The 23,596-nt window shown below is 33.6% G+C and overlaps 1 protein-coding gene across 8 annotated transcripts in view; it reads left to right on the top strand.

Annotated features, from left to right (window-relative positions):
- Positions 1-15,092, top strand: part of LOC139493197 (acetyl-CoA carboxylase-like) — a 75,778-nt gene extending 60,686 nt beyond the window's left edge. For all 8 annotated transcript variants that reach the window (XM_071281396.1, XM_071281394.1, XM_071281395.1 and 5 more), the window contains 15 exons: positions 840-971; positions 1,296-1,433; positions 2,128-2,248; positions 2,623-2,720; positions 3,859-3,969; positions 4,857-5,000; positions 6,679-6,802; positions 7,643-7,739; positions 8,126-8,222; positions 8,451-8,586; positions 10,034-10,211; positions 11,634-11,901; positions 12,477-12,647; positions 13,245-13,375; positions 13,760-15,092. In XM_071281396.1, coding sequence (XP_071137497.1) covers positions 840-971; positions 1,296-1,433; positions 2,128-2,248; positions 2,623-2,720; positions 3,859-3,969; positions 4,857-5,000; positions 6,679-6,802; positions 7,643-7,739; positions 8,126-8,222; positions 8,451-8,586; positions 10,034-10,211; positions 11,634-11,901; positions 12,477-12,647; positions 13,245-13,375; positions 13,760-13,874 — 2,061 coding nt within the window. In that variant the 3' untranslated portion in view covers positions 13,875-15,092. The remainder of the gene's footprint in view (positions 1-839; positions 972-1,295; positions 1,434-2,127; positions 2,249-2,622; positions 2,721-3,858; positions 3,970-4,856; positions 5,001-6,678; positions 6,803-7,642; positions 7,740-8,125; positions 8,223-8,450; positions 8,587-10,033; positions 10,212-11,633; positions 11,902-12,476; positions 12,648-13,244; positions 13,376-13,759) is intronic.
- Positions 15,093-23,596: the final 8,504 nt, after the last annotated feature.

Below are 23,596 nucleotides of genomic sequence, written 5' to 3'. Positions count from 1 at the left end.
ATTAACAAGTAGAACTTGTGTGCTGAAGTAATCTACATTTGTTCTGACGTCATTTGTTACCTCAAAAACAACTGAATATGCGAAGAATGAAAATTCATGTATTCAAAGGGTTTTCAAAAGTTTAGAGCTTCAGAGTTTATAAATATATGGAAAAGGGAAGAATGAAGGTATAACTAATTTTCTTGGTGACTACAGTTCTCTGAAAGTAAGGCTGTATTACCTTGTTTCAACCGTCTCAGTTGTCCTTTGGTAGCATACTTGTCATGATTGAAGGATGTCTTTGGTTCTATCCCTGTCTAGGTCAAATTAAAGACTTAAAAAATTGGTACTTGTTGTTTCTCTGCTAAGCACATGCCTTCAGAAGTAAGAACACAGACTGGTCACCTCGGAGTCAGAATAATGTTCCCTTGAAGGGTGACAGGTCTATCTGAAGACTATTATTTCTTGAACTACGATATTACAAACATCTAGCTAAGATATCACATTTACATATTCTCATCTTGTTATGCATGTAACTGTAGATTAAACACTTATCAATCATCATATTCAAATGTGCATCCTGTCTATCATTAGATTATCAATTAACTTTGTATTGAATACATTGTATAGTCTGTCATTCTTCCATTAAAAACAAGGTCATCTTCAACAACATTCTAAAAAAAGAAGGCTGTAAAATATAGATATTTATTGAGTTACATTTCAGATGTATATTGTGGTTCACAGAATTACATACAATTAACAGTTTAATTTCTTTCAGGATTTTAATAACTGAATAAAGCAAGAACACCCCCAAAAAATCTTAAAATTAAAATCTTAATAAATTTTTTTTTTTGTTACAGGTTGGTATGGTAGCCTGGCAGTTAACATTGAAGACCCCATTATACCCCAATGGTAGAACGATAATTGTAATTTGTAATGATATCACATATAAGATTGGATCATTTGGACCACAAGAAGATGTATTGTTTAAGGTAAATTATGTTTTCTTCCTTGATTCAATAAATGATAGCATTAGATTAATTTTATTTGCATAAACAAGTTTGTTTCGATCTTGTTTTACTATATAGTAGCATCAGGCTAAAAGATATACATATTTTGAATGAAGCTTGTCTTTGTGGTAATTTAACTCAACTGTTAATATTATGCCATTTGTATTTAGCAAAATCTAGCAGAAACTAGACACATTTAAAACACATGTTCTCCAGATAGGTACTTATTGCAAAAAAAAATTACCATTTTTTAACTATTAAACGGAATTTAAAAGTTGTCTATGAAAAGTTCTTTTTGTTTTACAGAGAGCTTCTGAGCATTCAAGAAGACATGGATATCCCAGGATTTATATATCAGCTAACAGTGGAGCTAGGATAGGTCTGGCAGAGGAAGTTAAACATCTATTTAAAGTAGCATGGGAGGATAACACTGACCCAGATAAGGTATGTCAGGTCATACAAAGGTTAAACATCTTTTAAATGACCTTGAAATATAATATTCTTCCTGATGGGGGAGGACATGTGGAGAAGGAGGTCTAAATTTGATTTGAAAATGGTCTTTGTAAGTCATGCCTACATTAATAAGGAAGGGCAAATGAATATTTAAGCATACTTTTTTGCTTTATCAATAGCATAATGGATAAATAAAATTAAACATATTGTATGGATCATGTTTCATGTACCATAAAACTCAGGCCATTTATTAGGAGGCGGTACCCGGTACTTTTACCCTCCTATGCTATTGACAAGTACCGCCTAAATGTAGGAATTTTTATACAAGATATTCATGGAATAAATTGAAAAGTACCACCTAGAAACGTGGAAAGTACCAGTAAACATGAAAGATAATGAAACCCCTGATTAAACTAAAAAAATATAATTTTGAAAAAAGAAATATCCATCACAGAAGGTATTGAAATATATTTTTCATATCTAAGACTTTCATTGTCAAAAATCTCTTTAACCTTGCATAGAAATATGTGCATGGAAATAAATGAAAGTCGAAACTAGTCTATTACAGACACATTCAATTGGTAATGCCATTTGAATGGAACACTAATTTATAAATTTATGTGCATATATTTCTGTCTTATTTTGACCTCTAACTCATTATATAGTAGACCATTATTTTTTGCAGGGTTTCAAATATTTGTACTTAAGTCCAGAAGATTTTAAGAAAGTGAGTGCTATGAACTCTGTCAGGGCTGAATTAATACAAGATGGAGGAGAATCTAGATACAAAATTACGGACATTATAGGTATGTTAGTATGCATAATTATTGCCCTTGAACCTGAAACTGATTTTTGGTAATTTATATACATTGAAGTGATACATTAAGTCAACATCCGGTTTTAAAAACGAAAGTAAAGTTTTTGACAATGTCATTTTGCACAAGTAAAGAGTCTAAGGCAGATATGAGCACGCTGATATGCACACTTTGAATGATGCACTGCAATTTAACAGTTTACATCTGAACATCAAATTCATATCAAAGTAAAGAGATTAAAATCGGGATCAGATATAAAATGTCCGGCTGGCTCAAATATTTTTTGGAAGCCCTGCTGTTTATAGACTTTATAGCATTTCTATATTATATAACATAGAAGAAATGAGTGAATTTATGTTTAACAGGTAGAGATGATGGACTTGGTGTAGAGAATTTAAAAGGTTCTGGTATGATAGCTGGAGAGACATCTAAAGCTTATGATGAAATTGTTACAATAAATCTGGTAAGATAATCTATATAAACAGAAAGATATCCCTTTTATAGGCTAATCAAAATAATTGCTTCTAGATCTCTTTTTAATAGGAAAGAAAAACTAGTGTTTTAGAAATTTATGTCACTAATTGTTTCAAATAGTATTCCTGCTTTGTAAGCTCACCGGGCCCAAAGGGCCCCATATGAACTTATGCAATCAATTGGCATCCGTTGTCGTCTGTTGTTGTAAACTTTTTGAAAAATCTTCTTCTCTGAAACTTCTGGGCCAAATACCTTCAAACTTTAACTAATTGTTCCTTAGGGTATCTAATTTATAAATTGTATCCAAAATTTTAATCCATCGACAAACATGGCTGCCATGGCTAAAAATAGAACATAGGGGTCAAATGCAGTTTTTGGTTTATATCACAAAAACTAAAGCTTTTACAGCAAATCTGACATGGGGTAAAATTGTTCAATTGGTCAAGATCTATCAGCCCTGTAATTTTCAGACGAATCGAAGATTAAAGACAATTTTTCACAATTTGTTCATCAAGTTTGCTTACATTTAAAAATTTTCTCTGAAGAACAGGTGAGCAATTCAGGCTCTTGAGAGCCTCTTGTTTCAGAATCTTAACTCTCCTCAGGTTAGTTAAAGATAATATTTGTATGGCCATGATTACATTTATATACAGCTTTTAAATTTTTGTAATTTTGCAATTACGTGTATTAATTATAGATCATCATTGATCATCTCAACGAGATTGATTTTCTCACTTAAGATGATCATTTTGAGATGACCAATGATAATCTGTTTATGGCTTTTTTACCTATGACGACTTTTTCAATTTCATAAGCAACGCCACGTGCCCCCTTGGTTTCTAGCAATAATTTTCATATCACTGGTCTCCGCTGAGAAAGAAAATGATCAGTTGGCAAGATCAAAAGAAAATTTCATAAAATAGCGATGTATAAAGCTTTAACATTTATTTTTTGGCTGCAAGACATATATGAAACTACTGTTCTTTATGTAAAATGAAAGAATAAATCTTGATTTCTCATGATGGACAATGAAACATATCATATAATCAGTAGTGATACATTTAATTATACTTATATATTTGTTGACTACTTTACACAATTCTATAATGATATATTTATGTTTATAGGTGACTTGTAGAGCTATTGGCATAGGTGCCTATTTAGTGAGACTAGGGCAGAGAACAATCCAAGTAGAAAATTCCAACATCATCCTAACAGGTGCTAGTGCCCTTAATAAGGTAAGATATTAAGTCATCAATGAAATTAGTTGTCAGATTAACATCAATGAGGCAGCAACTAAACAAAGTTGACATTGGCATAAATATGAGATTGATTACAAAATATATGCTCTTTCACATATGTTTACATTTGATTAATCAAAATGGCAACAGTGTTGATAGTTGTGTACAGAATAAATCTTCAGCTCTGAGCAAGCCTTATGATCTACATAAAATAACTGATAATTTCTATAAAAAAGAAGGTATTATATGTCTGATAGAGAAAAGCTAATAAAGCATAGATTTGCTATGGATTTGTACAATTACAATATTGCCATGAGTAAAACACCATTGAAATAAAATTTAAGTTATACCCCAGGGGGTTATTTCCTATATTTTTAGTGGTATGAATTTGCTGCAAAACAGGGTCCCTTTTCATGCCCTGCTTGTTAGAACAGTGTTCCTTTTCATGTCCTGCTGGTTAGAACAGGGTAGCTTTTTCATGCCCTGCTGGTGAGAACAGGGTCTTTTTTCAAACAAATTATTTCTCTAGTACAGGATCGCTTATTTAACTGTTTAAGATACTGTTTAGACCTGTTTCTAGAACAGCATCTATTTTATACGGTCTTGAACAGGCCGGTATTCATTTTCTGAGCGTGTCTAGAACAGGGTATGTTTTTCAAAATTTCTGTTTAAAACAGGGTATGATTTGCCAAGTGCTGTCAGCAAAGTCATACCAGAAAGAATAGTCAGTAACCCCCATGGGGGTTTATACCAATTACAAAATTTTGCATTAGCATAGCTGTTCACTTGTACAGAATTTGTTTAAAAGTAAAAAAATATATCAAATTTCATTTCTTAAAAAATGTCACATGAAACGGTAGCTTTTTACTTGATGTGCTTTACAGGTTCTTGGTAAAGAAGTATACACTAGTAATAATCAGCTAGGTGGAGTACAAATCATGTATAATAATGGAGTGTCACATGACGTGGTAGCTAATGACTTTGATGGTGTTGTCCAGATATTGCAGTACTTATCTTATATGCCAGAGGTAATATAACAATACTCAATTACTTGTTAATAAATATTACCGTCTTTTGGGGTGTATAGTGCGCATTTGTATATAGTGTACACCCTTTATGTTCCAAGAAACTTGAGAAAAAAAGTTTATTGTTCATATAATACCCATAGACATTTTTGGAAAAGACTCATCTACAAAATCGGCAAACAGGAAGTTTACCAGTAAACAGGATTTTTTTTTAAATGGACACTGATGTCGAAGAATTCCGTACAGAAAAGGTAATTAAAATAAAATTGCAAATATTCTGTCAAATGAATAAGAATTTCAAAACCCAATTTGATAAATTGTTTGAGTCTCAAAGACGAGATTAAATATCCAAATTAATGTTCTAATTGAAACAATAACATTATTATGAATAAGTCAAATAATTATCAAGAACATTATTATTTTTATTTTTGTTTGTTGATTCTATCCGTTAATCTGGATTATCACACCTTAGTAAATGGGTCTAATCGATGTAAAAAAAAAAATCAGTGACAGGTTGAACTTGTTCCTTATTAAATTCGTTCAGGTTACAATTATGGGATTATGTTTTCAATCATAATTTATTGAACGATTTTAAACAGTTGTTTACAAGCAACTAAGCAGAAATGTTTTTAAAAAAAATTCTCATAAACTAAATCATCATTTTACTATATAAGGTCACATGACTGACTCACATAACTGGCGATCACCTGATACATTAGAAAAAAATGATTTATCTTTTGAAAACGAGCGTGGTTTATTCAATTTTCATATACTTATATTCTACTCTCCATGATGAACACATACAAACACAGTAAGTTATGACAACAAATTTACAAGATAAATGTAACTACAGAGATATTAAATGTATTTATTTGAATAAAACATGACAAATCAATTACAATAAGATACATATTACAAATATAACATGTAAAACATAAAAACAATTGAGGTTTTAGCAGAAAAATTCTGTACTCTACACTTCACCTGGTATTTTCTTTGTCAGAGTTTGAACCTGAAAAAAAGACTTAGAAATTGATTGTAGGCTTTTATAACAAGCACCCCTCTTACAAGAAACATGACCCAGGGTATAAATGTGCACACTATACATACCAAAAGATGGTAAGAAAAAGGAGACGTGTTATGATTGCAAATGAGACAACTATCAATCAGAGTTCAGATGACATGGATGTTATCTAATATAGGTCTCAGCTCTTCAAGAATGAGGAAAAAACACAAACAGTATAGGCTGCTACAAAATTCCATTATATGATAAATGGGAAACAATTCAGAGAGAAAACTAACAGCCTAATTTATAACAAAACAATTTACAAAAAAAAACCAAATATGACCAGATGAACCCAAAAAAATGTTTTGTTGTTTACTTTTCACAGTTTTGGCTCAACTAGCTTTTTTTCATACATGTAAGTGTAAGCTGAGAGCTAACATTAATTCTGTTTATTGTTTTTAAAGAAAAAAAGTAGTATATACCAGAATTATTGGTTATATTTTATGAAGAATGCACAACTTAATGGGAAAAAGGGGAGCTAACTATTTGAAAATGCAGTTTACTTTTGATAGACTTTTTAAAAATTGGAAAATCATTATAATAAAACTATTTAAATTGTGGTGAAATTAGGCATTTATCTTGAAAAAAAGTCTTAATATATTGTTCTGTTTACAGAAACATGGCGGTCCCTTACCATTAATGAGTTTATTACATGACCCTGTAGATAGGAATATAGAGTTTGTACCTACAAAGGCACCCTATGATCCTAGGTGGATGTTAGCTGGAAGGCCTCATCCAGGTATGTATTATTAATGAGTTTATTACATGACCCTGTAGATAGGAATATAGAGTTTGTACCTACAAAGGCACCCTATGATCCTAGGTGGATGTTAGCTGGAAAGCCTCATCCAGGTATGTATTATTAATGAGTTTATTACATGACCCTGTAGATAGGAATATAGAGTTTGTACCTACAAAGGCACCGTATGATCCTAGGTGGATGTTAGCTGGAAGGCCTCATCCTGGTATGTATTATTAATGAGTTTATTACATGACCCTGTAGATAGGAATATAGAGTTTGTACCTACAAAGGCACCCTATGATCCTAGGTGGATGTTAGCTGGAAGGCCTCATCCAGGTATGTATTATTAATGAGTTTATTACATGACCCTGTAGATAGGAATATAGAGTTTGTACCTACAAAGGCACCCTATGATCCTAGGTGGATGTTAGCTGGAAGGCCTCATCCTGGTATGTATAAATAGATTTTACCGTCCCATTGTGTAACTCTAAGATAATGTAACAAGTACTCAATGTGTTGAGCAATGTATTTCCTGGTCTGCAAATCTGTTCAAAATTCTGTTCAACCTTTCTGTGTCAGGTTAAAGTGGTCAAGAAAGTTTACCATTAATTTGTAGTCACATCAAATTGAAACTTACTTAGTACACATCCTCATTTTGATTGTTGTTTCCCTGTGTAGTTCTGCTGTTTCTAAGCTCTTATGGATTGTCAAAGTAAGGTGGTTTATGCTTTTAGATGGACGATAAAGTAGAGATGTCAATTTAGTTAGTATTCTGTTTATATGACTATTTATGTTGATGAGTTATGAGTTAATGTTTTCATTTATTATGCATTATAGATAGAAAGACCATTTGGCAGTCTGGTTTCTTTGACCAAGGATCGTTCAGTGAGATAATGGCTGGATGGGCACAAACAGTGGTTGTAGGCAGAGCAAGGTACGAACTATAGGAGTATATATTTACAATATGAATCTATGCTGAGATAATCATCCACTATATGATACATTTGCAGCAAAATAAAATAGAATTAGAACTTAACAAGCCACTATTTTGACTGTTATGCTAATAAATTGTCATCAATTAATGACATGATATTAACTGTCAGAGAACCAAATTCATTACAAACAATTGAATAATTAGTCATCTTAGTCATATGATGTATATCTTACTTATACACCTATTCTTTTCTTAGACAAATTGGGCTCAGCACATTAAATACAATCAGGCTTATTACCCAAAAAACAGAAAAAAACGGGGTGAAGTTGATCTGTACAAAAAAAAATCCACTGATTATACAATGTTTAAAAATATTTTTGTCGCAGGTTAGGAGGTATACCCATGGGAGTTGTTGCCGTAGAAACGAGAACTGTAGAAACATCCACACCGGCAGATCCAGCCAATTTAGATTCAGAACTCAAGGTAAAAAGTATCATTGAATTTAAAATATGCAAAATGTTCATCTATGACAGATGTTCAGTTAATGATGGCCAAGTCATTTAGTTTTACCATCTAATTTTGAAATAATGAATTTTGATCATTGCCTGTTGTTGTTTCAAGACAGAATATTTTATAAATTATTTTCTTTTCCATTTTACTTTGTGTAAGATCCTGTAAGGAAATTATTAAATCCTGTTTCTGTTATTGTAGATTTTACAGCAAGCTGGTCAGGTATGGTTCCCAGACTCAGCCTATAAAACAGCTCAGGCACTTAAAGATTTTAACAGAGAGGAATTACCATTAATGATCTTTGCTAACTGGAGAGGATTTTCTGGAGGAATGAAAGGTAACATCCATACCTCATACCTGTCAACCTGTGACGATGAAAATGCAGGTCATGACCTGCATTGAAGAATCAAATCTCAGGTCATAACGCGTACGAACTTTTTCGAGCTGAATTTCAGTATTAATGGTACATTTTCTTATAATGTATATCAAAGATACCAAAACATCAATGCATCTTCACTTTGTTAAGTCATTTTAAATCTTATTAAATATTATGTCATTGCACTTTTAAAGATTTTTATAAATTTGTGTAACTCAGTTTATGTGCTTTACTTTTTGAAAAAAACTAATGCAATCATCAAACACTAGAATTTAATGTAATTTTTAAATGTTTGAGACTATTCATTATGTAGCCTTTAACCATACTATTTTTGAATTAACAAGGAAATTAGACTATGATAAAATATAGTAATACAGTTAAAGAAAGTATAAATGTAAAAAATAATTTTCAACTTTTTTTAAAAAATTGTATAAAGGTATAAAAATAATGAATAGTTATTTTTCAATATGTATTTGAATTTTATATTTTGAATGATTTAATCTTTTTCACCCATAAAACGTAAATATAAGGAATAATTTTGAATAGTGACAAATAAGGGGAAGTAACTCTAGTTCAGTTTGTAACCGATGGTGCAATTTATTTACGACCTAAAGCTAAGGTAATTGGTGTTAATTAACAGTGTGTTTGACACCAAAGCTGTCAAGTGAAGCCATGCACTTAATGGGTCACTTAATTTGACAGTTTACATAGCTAGATGAACTTCCTGTTCATGGAAGAATTACGAATTTGCCGGTATTTCAAAGGAATATTACTTATGAAATCAATCTCAAGGCTAAGAAATACGGGTGAAATCGGGTCATTTTTCGGAATTCCCGGGTTATTTCAATGACCAGGAGGGTGTTCCAGGTGATCCCTCAGAATTGTGAAAATCTCGGGTCACACCCGCAGAATATGGGTCAGTTGACAGGTATGATACCTGCCAACAAGTATCATAGGGGTTTTTAAGCACAAGAGGACATAATTCATACCTATACATGTCATTCCTGTATTGAATAAGAATATCTATGGTTTTGAATGCATTTTTTACTGCTTTCCGTGTCTTTTTAAAACAATTTAGTATAAATAATTTAGTTTTATAAGGGTCTTGTCAACATATTTCATGGGTGATATCCCTATATAAAGTGGGAAACAAGCAGGTTTGAACATCAGTTTAATTTATTCCACATTTATTTCAGTTTAACTCAATGAATTTGTATTTTGATGTTTGCCAGATAAAAGACAAATAGCAAGTGGTTGTGAGAGTGGCCCATGGGTGAGAGAAAAAGTTTTCAGAATTAAATTATAGTATAACCAGTAGATTAACAGACGGAAAACAATTTTATTTTAAAGTATGATACAACAAATAGAATGTCTATTTAATTGATAATGTAATTATTTATGTTTTCAGACATGTATGACCAAGTGTTAAAGTTTGGATCCTATATTGTTGATGCTTTAGTAGAATACAAACAGCCAATCATGATTTACATTCCACCAAATGGAGAGTTGAGGGGCGGAGCTTGGGTTGTTGTAGATCCATCAATCAATCCTACCCACATGGAAATGTTTGCTGATCAGTTATCAAGGTATGTATCTAATAAAGGGGAGAAGTTTGGGTTGTAGTAGATCCATCAATCAATCCTACACACATGGAAATGTTTGCTGATCAATTATCAAGGTATGTATCTAATAAAGGGGATGAGTTTGGGTTGTTGTAGATCCATCAATCCATTCTACCCACATGGAAATGTTTGCTGATCAGTTATCAAGGTAAGTATCTAATAAAGGGGAGGAGTTTGGGTTGTAGTAGATCCATCAATCCATCCTACCCACATGGAAATGTTTGCTAATCAGTTATCAAGGTATGTATCTAATAAAGGGGAGGAGCTTGGGTTGTTTTAGATCCATCAATCAATCCTACCCACATGGAAAGGTTTGCTGATCAGTTATCAAGGTATGTATCTAATAAAGGGGAGAAGTTTGGGTTGTAGTAGATCCATTAATCCATCCTACCCACATAGAAATGTTTGCTGATCAATTATCAAGGTATGTATTTAATAAAGGGGAGGAGCTTGGGTTGTTGTAGATCCATCAATCAATCCTTCCCACTTGGAAATGTTTGCTGATCAATTATCAAGGTATGTATCTAATAAAGGGGAGGAGTTTGGGTTGTAGTAGATCCATCAATCCATCCCACCCACATGGACATGATTGCTGATCAGTTATCAAGGTATATATCTAATAAAGGGGAGGAGCTTGGGTTGTAGTAGATCCATCAATCCATCCTACCCACATGGACATGATTGCTGATCAATAGTCAAGGTATGTATCTGATGGCCAGAGGAATATTGCTAAATTGATATTCCATTGTTATGAAATCGCACCAAATCAATTCTTTTAGCTAATCTTTAGTTTTAAGTCCAAAGTAATGGTGATTTATATTAAAACTAATTGATTAAGTGTACCACTTGGCTTTGAATGCTAAAATAAACTTGTGCTGCACATTTGTTTAATCCATGTGTCCTTAGGTCAAGCTTTGTCTTACTTTCTCTTATTTAAAAACAAACAACTGCATAGAGAACAATGGCATTTTTGTTTATGATACCAACTTAATTGTCAAGAATATCAAATGAGGGTGAGCTGATATTCCAGATAATAAAGCCAGTATTGAAATAATAAAATGTCATTGTTCTTTTTATCTGCAATATGTTTCTTCTTGATGGAGACTATGAAATAGAGTAAGTAAACTATTTCTACCCATACAAAATTTGTGATTGTTGTTTGTTTGCATTTCTTTGATGTGTTAAATTAAAGTCGATAGACATGACATGTGACTTCCCTGCACTGGTACATGATTGCATCGCCTAATTTTTGCTAGTATCAGGTTGTATTCATGATGTTAAAATCATAAGGCAGTAAGATCAAAGGTAAAATTTACAAAATGCAGATAATAATTTCTATTAGAAGAAATGGTGAAATTGAATTCTTGTTTGATTATATAATTGTAGGGGTGGTGTTCTTGAGCCAGAAGGCACCGTTGAAATCAAATTCAGAGAGAAAGACTTGCTGACAACAATGAAACGTATCGATTCAGTAACGAGGAAAATTGTAGAGAACTTAAACAGTCCTGATTTATCAGAGGAAGAAATAAAAACTTTGGAAGATCAGATGAAAAAGAGGAAGGATTTATTACTTCCTATGTACCACCAGGTGGCAGTATTGTTTGCGGATCTCCATGACACACCTGGTCGTATGGATGAGAAAGGAGTTATTAGTGTACGTAAAAGGATTTCTATTTATATGGCCCTGCAAGGAAGTTGTTTGGGCCATATGTTTTACCCTTATCCCTTATTCTGCAACAAACAGTTATGCAGTTTCATGAATATAGTAATTATAATGACTTTTCTTTTGAACACTTTCAGATATTGAGCTGATTCTTAGTATGCAAGTCTACTATGATGAGTTACAGATCAAGTTGATGTTTGGTTCTGCTCGGCAGACTTTGGACTTCAACATTTTGTGAAAATAACAATTATATGGACTTCTTTTTTAATATGATACACCTGTATACATTAAGCTGATGTTTATTATACTTCCCTCTTTTTGGAGAAGTCTAGTCCTACAAACAGATAGATTAGTTATATGTCAAACTAGTCTACTCTTAAAGAAGGATAGTATACCTAACTTAAAAATGACTTCACGGTTCAGCTTGCAAGCAAGCTAACCAAACATATTACCTTTACCTTCACGCTCAATGCAATTTGCTGTAAAATGAATCTAAATATAATTTGCTATTTAAATTCAGAATTACACCAAGAACTAGCTCTTAATATGTTCCCTTGTATTTGTAGGATGTTTTAGAATGGCCGAGAAGTAGAGAGTTTTTCTATTGGCATGTTAGACGAAGATTACTAGAGAATGAAGTTAAGAACAGGATTCGTCAGATCACAGACAGTCAGAGTGAAGGACAGTTGAAGTCTATGATTGGCCGATGGTTTGTTGAGGATCAAGGAGCTATAAATGTAGGTTAATCAATGTTTGTCGCATCATAAAGTTCAGTACAGAACAGCTATGAAATTGAACACTTTTCTGTTTCGATTTGCTTACTTTTAGACAAAAACATGTTCAGAAAGCAAATATTATAAAAATTTTGAAAGTTAATGAACCAGTTTTTTAAAGACAAATTATAGTCATAAAAATGCTTTGTTTGAAGTGTTTATGACACTTGAACCATGCCTCTTTAAAATGTTATATGCACAATACATAGTTAAAATAGGGACCCAAGTAAGCTTCAACTGGTTTGTGACATCATTATAAAGTTGCATAATTCAGAACCTTATTAGAATAAAAATCTATATCTGTTTCTTGATGCACATTATGTTTGACTTTTGACTGTCAATAAGAAAAAAATAATAGAAGTTAAAATAAATTCTAAAAACTTTCAGACCATCAAACTTATTTCTTGCAGGAGACAAAGCAACACATATACTTTTATGGCCTAAGTAAACCATATTTATATTAAAATTTCATTGACTGATGTACTTTAACATTTGAACACGCAAAGGTTATTTTCATGTTTGAGGAATAAATTTACTGAATAAAATAATTTTGAATTACAGGCTTATAAATGGGAGGATGACAAAGCTGCTGTAGAATGGTTACTAGAACAAAAGAAAGATGGAGCTGACAATTCAATAGATGACAATATCAGATGTTTACATAGGGAACACGTGTTACAAAAAGTTAGAAGGTGAGTAAGACAAAAAACAACATAAAAATGTATATGTATTATGTACTAGAAGTTAGATGGTAACTTTTTAACAGACAGAAATTTCAATTGGGCATGATAGTTCCAATGCAATCTTTTTAAAATAAATGAAGCTTTAAGTAGAAATTGTGGAATGTGTCTTGAGTAGTTGATATTTTTTTCAGAGTAAAGGAGAAACAGCAGTTCTATTTATGAAAATAAAGGGACATGTTAATGTATACCTAAATGAGACAGCAATACAAGGACACAAGTAACCAAATTATACCATTACTTCTTATATCTTAACATATATAGACACCTTTGTTTACTTGAAAACTGAATTCATAACCACATATTTAATTGAATATCTTACTCTGATTATTACAGCTTGTTACAAGATTATCCAGAGGTTGCCATGGATTCAATTGTACATATAACTCAACACATGACAGCAAGCCAACGTACAGAGGTGTCCAGAATTCTAGCTAGCATGGACTCTTGACCAGGGACAAAAAACATAGACACTTTATTCTATGATTTATATTTATTAATTATGAAAAAGAATTAAATATGTTGCCAGTACTTAATTAGAATGATCTTAGCAGTAAGCTGTGTTATATCAGTGATACTGCTTGTCTGTGATAAATGATTAAATCAGTTGATGCATTTAACATGGAATCGTACAGTGCTATAATGCTGCTCATAACCTAACAGTGCTGTCAGATTAGGTTGTACATATCAGATATTTATATTATAGTATAAAGCATGCAGTGTGTTAAATATGGGCATTTAAATTCAGAAAATTAATTTTCAATCACTTTCAATAACATTTTATAAATAGGAACATTGTAAATAACTTTGTCATCATACCTCCTTTGTAAGTTTAAATTCTATTTTGTATCATTATTGTGATAAAAGCCACCATGACCAATGAATACTTTTTATATTTGTATGTTTTGTTATTGTTTTTTGTACTAAAGTAATTATGTGTAAATTTTTGTTTTTGTGTTGATTTTCAGGACTGTCACTTGTTTTGAATAAAATTAAATTTTATTGTATAGGAAACAAGAAGCTTCTTTGAATCTTTGGATGGCTATTTTATTATTAACCAACCATCTCCTTTAAGAATTAGGATCCTTCAATAAATCTAGATAAAATATTACAAATGAGAAATATCTAAGTCAGTGGTAGTAAACAGTTAATTAAGATATGAAGTTATTTGTGTGTGCATTTAATTCTATTAACATCAATCTCTTACCAAAGTCAAGGTAGATGCATATATTTAATGCAGAAAGACACACTTGTGTCACCAAGTTTATATTTAGGTATGTTGTAATATATGACAGTTTATCAGATATTATGACATTTGTATGATTTCTGCTCTTTGTTGATCTTTTGTTTTCTTATTGTTATTAGAATTGTCTCTGTTTATTTTTTCACGTAATAAATATTTAGTGCTAAGTTTATCATTCAGATAATGTCATCAATATTTACATGTTTTATAAATCTATATTTCTATTCTTGTCTTATTTATTATTTATAAACCAGTATTTATCTCTATTGTTGTTGATTTATAGGAAGCAGCTAATTATTATTTATATTATTCAAAACATGTTATAGTTATATTACTGTTTAAAGTGACGGTCTCTTTCACACCAATCTCCATTTGATAAGATCTTTTGTATCTATGGAAATGAAACAATAAAGTTTCATTGGAATATCTTGTATTTTGTCACACTTATAGTTTTGACACTCTATTACACTATGCATTGTCAAATGTTGCTATTATTAATCAATTTTGCACAACAGCAAGTATGCAAAAATCATTAAATGGAATTTAGATAATAAAATATAACTTTTGAACAGCATCCTACTTTTGTGTTAAAATAAAAATTTGGACAATGTATATTTTCCTTTTTTCTAAATATGACCGTTTTGAGAAGTAGACATAGGTGATAACTAATTTTTGATCCATTTTGGATAATAGATCTATGTGATCTCTTCTGATTTTAGATGTTGCACAATTCTAAGTTGAAGACACATGTCAAAGCTAACTATGAGTTTTTCTTGCTTACAGAAACTTATACACAATTTTAGTCATCAAATTTTGACTAGTTATTTGCCCTTAAGAAAGGATTGGTCAAACAGCTAAATTTTTCATATATACATTCTTTTTAAATAAGCATCAGATACTGATAACATACTTCCATTATCAACTGCTTCTTTTCTATAAAATTTTCACATCAATTCATAATTAGTTATTTTAATATAATTTGTATATCATTTGCATATCTATAAATACTTGAATTGGATTGGTCAATTGGGAATTTTTCTCTTGGTTTACACTTCGATAAACCATGTTTCCGAAACTACTTTCGTAATCTATTCATGCGCGATACACATTCTTACAGGGATACTGGGATTTTCATCAAATTGAGACTATAAAACAATTGCATAACAGTTGTTTCTATTCTAATGCATATTTAACAAAAAAAAGAAATAAAATAAATGCACAAAAGCTTCAAAAATTTATAAAAATAAAATTTGAATAAAATTCCGCGAAATTTCATGAAGGATTTGGCAAATTTACGTCATGGAAAAACACGACGTCATACGAATGAAAATATTCAAGGGAGAGATTATTTCGTTACGCGTACGCTTCAAATTTGGATATCATTTAATTTAAATGAAGTTTTTGAGGTGCTAATTCATTTTAGATTCTGTTGCATTTATCGGACATTTATGGTTTTTAGAAACTGAAAGTCAAAATGGCGGCCACTGCTTAGTTACGACATGCCATTGTGCTTTTGATGGTAAATATAGCAGCCATCAATCAAATAATGTGAATTAATAATTGCGTATGTTTGGATGCAGAATTATAAGGATTAAACACATTTTTAGGCAGTTAAGCTGCCTTATGCGAGCACCCTGGCTTTATGTTCTACCCAATAACTGCTGAAATATGTGCCATTGTTATTATCTAGCTGGATATTATGTTATTTATAACTTATTGGACAGTTTTTCTATAATTTTAATTCTGGATTACAAAAAATATGACCAGAAAAACCTTAAATGATCGTCGATTTTCCCAAAAAATTTGAACTTGCACATAGGAAGTAGAGCACATAAAGATTCCTTATGTAGTTTATTATGACCATAGCTTTTAGCTAAGATGTCAAAGAACAAATGTATGAAATATTTAATCGCCGAAAATCTCTACAGACAAGTAGTTTAGATTTCCCAAATGGCAAAAGTCATAGGAATATTGTTGGTCGTCAATACGTAGTCAACTATGTGTGAGTTCATGGTCTAGTGGTTAAGACCGATGGCTACAGTGCTGAAGGTCCCGAGTTCGATTCTCACTCGGGGTGCTAAAAATATCAGTACATCAGAAGGGCGATTTTCACCCTCTCACACACATCTCTGGTACCCAGACCGGAGTTTAAACTAGAATGGGTACTATGGGGGCCTCGGTTGGTCAAAGTTGCTCCCGACTTTGACCTGGAGATCAATCTACTGATATCTCTTCGGTTTGTCTGTTCCCGCCGAGCAGCCCGGTGGTTCTCTCCGAGTACTTCGGCTTCCTCCACCATAATAACAGACTCTGCCCGGTGTCCTAACACTCCCTGGTGTTGGGTGGGGATTGTCCTTGTAAATATTGAACATTGTAAATACGTTAGTGACACATCTCCATTAATCCCGTTAGGGAGTGTACACGGATTCCACTGTACCCTCGCAGCTCTCGAGGGGTGCTCCGTAAACGGAGGGATCTACGTACATACATACAGTAGGCTTAAAATAAGTTCAACTGTTCACGCTGTTGGCGGCAATTTTGAATATTAGACGAAATTTTCGTATCTTTTCAATTTGGAGGCAGGGGTTCAAATTAGCGGTAGTCCGAGGTCTGCTACCTTCCACTTAAGTCGGACTTTCTACTTGGTGGAAGGGTCTATCAATAAAATTTGTATCCGTAGTAGCTTTCCAAAAAAGCGGTATCAAGATTTCATTTAAAACAGAACTAACCAAGCTAAACCTATACCAATTTATATATAATTAACACTGAAACTATAACTCATACAGCATCATTACATGGTAAGTGTGTTACCACGCTATACCAGATATAATTAATCAAAGGAGGTAATTTTAAAATCATAATCTTCGTGAAAGATAGAATACTTCTGTGGCTCCCCTCGAAACAATTATAGGACACATTAACTCAAACAGCATCAGGTATTAGACTCAGGTGTTGTGGTAAGTGTGGACGTCACCACGCTATACCAAAGATACACATATAATCCAGGAAATCTTCAGCTAGCCTCTCATTCTAGCTAAAACACAGCTGACTCAATATTTACACAGACCTTCTTATTGTGGACATTGTTAATATCTCTAGTGGTAAGTGTGGATGTCACCACGCTATACCAAATACCTCATCAGAATACGGGAATATATAGTCTAAACGCTAAGCTTCTTATTTCAAACACATCTGACTGCAATTACACTTAACTCCTCTCTTGTGGATATCAGTATTACGTTAAGTGGTAAGTGTGGACGTCACCACGCTATACCAAAATATTCATCTTTTCACAGATATTATTCTAGAGGTCCGACCTGTTGTGGAATTAGGCGAAATTTTCTTGTCTATTACAAAATAAAAATAAATAAATAAAAATCAATTAACAGCAGCTCTAAACAACGTGGTAAGTGTGGATGCTCCCACGCTATACCAATATCTTACCTTCGATACAATCCAACTTCAACTTTGTTCAGAAACAAATATTCTCCTTGGTAAGTGTGGATGTCACCACGCTATTCCATCATCTCAAGCTTCATCTGATAAAAACATATATCTAAAATCAATCATTCTACTATGGCAAGTTTACGACCAACTAGAGACCGGATACCTACCTACACAAGTCTTCACTCCATCTAAAGTCAACGTCTCAGTAAAATCCTACTTATTGAATGAGCAAAAAGCCATCGGGAAAATAGTGGACGCCACCATACGACCAACGGATGTAGACTTACAATATAAACATGGTAACATTATCTTGGAATTCTCTGCAGCAACCTATCTGCATTTCAGCAAAACTCTACTTCAACATTTTGAGGCACATACTGATCTCACATGCAGCATACATGATAAACAGGACAAATCTGGTAAGGTGGTAGAACAATCTATTGCAGTTAAATGCAATCAAAACTTGCGTCAACATTACAGAATCAACCTATATAATACCACCTGCAGAGTGGAAGTGAATGGACGTAACCACCACATGTTTTTTGATGAATTACAGGCTATATCCAAACAAATGGACAGCATCAAAGACTACTCATCTGTCAATAAGAAAATTAGGGAAGAAAATATTAAATTGCAACAAACATCTGCAAAGAAAATAAATAAAACATCTCCTACTGCTATCCTGAACAACAGTGCATCCGAAGATCAATCTGTGACTACCAACACATTCTCTAAAGAGCTGACTGTGGCTAACAAAAACCACCAAGACACAGTTAACAAAGGCACTGACAGATCAGTTCCAGACAATATTTGTCCTAAATGTAACCGAACACTACTTTCACGAGGCGTCTTCTGCATTAAAGGCAACCATTGGATTCACTATGCCTGTGAAAAGCTAAAAAAATAAGAAATTGAAGAACTGGAAAAAGAGTCGAACAACATCCAGTACACATGCACCATATGTAATGCAAGAGACTCTATACCAGCTGATGGAAATATACCAACTAAGCAAACACAAAAAGTCAAGAAACTTATGCCAGTTGTCATTCCAGATGTAGCATCACCACTTTCTTGTGTCTCCGCTGCCAGGGCTATCTTAAATGAGGAAACAGTCATCAGAGATCAAATAGAGGACCTGCCTCAACCAACTGAACAGTCACATCTGTCACTTACAAACAGAGTCCCAATAACAGGCACAAGAAATGACATTTCCTTATCTGACAAAGAATTACGGCATAAGGAAGGCAAACTGCGTAAAATGGAAGAGGAATTAAAAAAGGAAAAAGTGACTATTAACGATGCACTGAAAGACCAGGCACACCTAAAACATACTCCCTCAGTCTGGAGGCCAAAGTAAAAGAACTGGAAAGCTCAAATAAGATATTGAGGATGAAAATTGTAGGTACACAACATTCAGGCTCTACTGAAACCATGAACAAACAACCTCCACCTATCTTTCAAGAAAATCAACCAGTGTATACTCCTCAACACACAAATAGTATGGATACTTATATCTCATCATTGGAAAATAACATCATCAAAGATAGAATAACCCAAATTGAAAATACTCGTCAGTTATATAGACAAATACACGACATGAAATTGCAGTCCATTCAACAGAGGCTCAGAACACAGAACACTAGAACTGACATTATCACAATCAGCTAGGCCACACTATCAGCCATATCATACAAGCCACTTCCAGTACCCAATTCCACAGGGCCCTGCCTACATGGCTAGATCACCTACATATCCCCATCAGTGCAGACCAATGAACACCAATTGGTCAGGTCAACCACAGCACATGCCAGCTTACCTTCCAAACATGCATGGATTACCTCCACATCCTTCCAATATTCCGCCTCCATCTTATTTCCATCATCAAACAATGGTCAACAACCAGCATAACCGTCAGCCAGCCCAGCAAACATTCACAGGAGCAAACCTGCACTTCAGGCATGACAACAAACACAATCAAACCGTAAATACCGATATTAATTCCACAACAGGGCCTCAAGCAACCAATACTGTCAATCATCCGCATAAATCTGTCACAACTACACCTCCGACAGAAAATGCAACTTCAAACATGGCAACATCTCCAACTATTTTAAATTCTACAGCTACATCTGTACTTCTTAACACAGTAAATGAAATCAAAATGTCACAACAAGAACTCCAAACAGAACCTGAGGAAGTCAGCAGTACATTACACAAGGATCAAGACTGCACAAACAAAGTTAAGAAATCTATACCTGACAAAGAAGTTCCAAATGTTGATAGAAATCAAATATCACTGGAAGTTATTGAGCCCAGCTCAAACACTGAGGATTATCCAACAAATAAGCCGGACACTTTTTTAGGACTTTGCCAGAACATCCAGAGGATCACATAGCACATGATGCCTCTACTTCAACTCTACTTAGAATATCCTCCTTCAATTGTAAAAATGTATATAACTCCCAATCTTGTATAAAAGACATTTTAGATTTTACCGATTTTATATGTATTCAGGAACATTGGCTATTCAAGTTTGAACAGGACAATATTGGAGAGCTCTTTAACAAAACATCTTGGACATGCAAGTCAGTTGACGAAAACAACCCTATACCTCCAACACAAAAACCTAGAGGATATGGTTGAGTAGCCATACTTTGGAAACAACATCTAGATCATCTTGTAGAAAAAATTAATGATGGCTCAGAGAGAATTATATGTATAAAGATAAATGTAAAACCAAAGCCTATCCTGTTAATCTGTGCTTATATGCCATGTAGAGGGTCAAAACAGGCAAACGAACAGTTCAAAGAATGTCTCGACCAGCTACACGAGATAATTCTCAAATACTCCGACACATGTACACCTGTCCTATGTGGAGATTGGAACTGTGATCTGATGAAAACAACTAATAAATCAGCACGGATAATGGAACTCGAAGACTTCATAAGTTCTAAAAAGCTAATGTTTAAACCAACCCCATTAACATTTATTCATCCAAATGGCAATGAAACATCAACAATTGACTATATCTTTGTACACGACAGCCTAGCCGAAAAAGTCTACAACACCATTAGACTGGATATGTTGTCAAACAACACCTCTGACCACTATCCTCTTTTAACGGAAATTGAAACCGAGATTGTTAGCAAGAAAAAACAAGACCAACCAGTAGTGTCAAATAAAATCAAATGGGATAAAATAGATTTACAACAATACCAAGATAGTTTAAACAAATGCCTTCAAGAAAATCCCATAGACTACTTGAATGATTCGACCGCAATAACAAGACTTATGGAAACCATAGTTACAGCTCAAAAAAATATAGTACCACCATCTAAAATTTCAACTCAACGAAACAGACATATCTGGAATGATGAAATTGAACACTCACTGAAAATGAATAAATCATCACTTGATAAATGGAAACTGGAAGGAAAACCAACGGCTGGTGAAACTATGCAAGAAAGGAAAAAAACTAAAAAGCAACTGCGCAAAGCGCGAAGACAAGAAATTGCGCGACAACGAGATGAATCGCTACAGAAGATCATGAACGCTAAGCAAAGAGATAGCAAAATATTCCATAAACTTGTAAATGCACAAAGGAAAACCAAAAAATCTTCCATATCAGATCTGACTGTTGAAGACAAAACCTACTCTTCTCGGGAAGAAATACTAAAAGGTTGGAACGAGCATTTCAGCAAGCTCGCAACACCTGAGTCTAATACCACAAACTCCAATCATACCAACAAAGAATTTGACATAGACATTATCGAAGAAATCTGCAAACAAAATGCTGTACCATTAACTTTCACAGCTGAAGAAATTGACAAAGCCATACACCAACTGAATACCAACAAGGCACCTGATATATACGGTATTACAGCAGAACATATCAAATATGGTGGAGATACATTACTGCAGGCAATTACATCTATAATCAACAACATCTGCTCCTCTGCAACCATACCAGACTGCATAAAACATGGAATCTTAACACCAATATTCAAAAACAAAGGACTACCAAATGAGGCAAAAAATTATAGAGGAATCACTGTACTCCCAATTATTGGAAAAATCCTGGAAATACTACTGAGGAAATTGCTAAGAGACATCATTGATATTCTCCAAAACCGATTACAAAGAGGTTTCACTCCTGGGGTATCTCCTCTATACAGTGCCCTCATCCTCCTAGAATCCATAGCAGAATCAATGGACCAAAAGATGCCTGTTTTTGTTGCTCTGCTAGACGCCAAATCAGCATTTGATGTTGTCAATCTTAACAGCTTACATCGTAAACTCTTTCTATCAGGAGTAGGTGGGACCCTCTGGCTACTTATCCGCCAACTGAGTACATACGCCACAACCTCTATTTAATGGAACGGTCTAATGTCAAAACCATTCCCTGTACAACAAGGAGTAAGACAAGGTGGGATATTAAGCACTGAACTGTACAAAGTTTACATCAATGATGTATTGGACCAATTAGAAAACAGCGGCCTTGGTACCTACATCGGAAATATATACTGTGGATCCCCGACTTGCGCAGATGATGTTGCTCTCATTGCCAATTCTCCTAATGACCTCCAAACAATGATAAGCACGGTTGAGAATTACAGCATGCAAGAGAAATACTCACTCCAACCAACCAAAAGTGTCATTAAAACACGAACCACCTTCAAAAGATACAGGCTTCAACTTCAAAATTAATAATATAAAAATGAATGAGCCAGATTCAGCTGTGCATATTGGCATAAAACACAGCTCTGATTTAAAAAAAACTATCAGCATTCACGTTGATGAAAACATCTCAAAGGCAAGACGAACTATGTATAGCCTGATAGGGGCTGGTCTGCATGGAAAGAACGGGCTAAACCCACTAACTTGTCTTCACATTTTCAACGTTTATGTTCTTCCAGTTCTTATCTGTGGAATTGACATTCTTCTTCCAGACAATAAACATTTAGAGCCACTAGAAGTATTCTATCGAAAATCAATTAAACAAATCTTGTCGCTTCCCAACAACACTGCGGATGCAGCAATTTATACTATAGCAGGAGTTATACCACTCCAAGGCATTATACACAAAGCAGCCTTAAACATATACAACAAGATTTGTGGTATGGAATCATCGGTCGAAAAAGATCTGGCAGAAAGACAACTCTCGATATCTGGATTTAACTCCAAAAACTGGTTTTCTAAAATACGTTGCTTACTTGCACAATACAATCTACAATCAGCTCATGAACTTATACAGAACCCAGTCAGTAGATACAAATGGAAAGCAAGTGTTAAGAAGGCAGTGGACAACGTTTGGCATGAACAACTCAGGACAAAAGTATCATTATTCAGCTCTCTTCGCAATTTATCTGCAAATAATATTCTATGGCACAATACTCATCCATGTCTTGCAAGTGTTGGTACCTCTGCACAAGATATTAGCCGCCTACAACCAAAATTAAAGCTATTAACAGGAACTTATTACC

The sequence above is a fragment of the Mytilus edulis genome, chromosome 10, assembly GCF_963676685.1.
Source record: "Mytilus edulis chromosome 10, xbMytEdul2.2, whole genome shotgun sequence".
NCBI lineage: Eukaryota > Metazoa > Mollusca > Bivalvia > Mytilida > Mytilidae > Mytilus > Mytilus edulis.
Note: the sequence above shows the minus strand (reverse complement) of the source record. Positions and strands in the feature narration are given on the sequence as shown.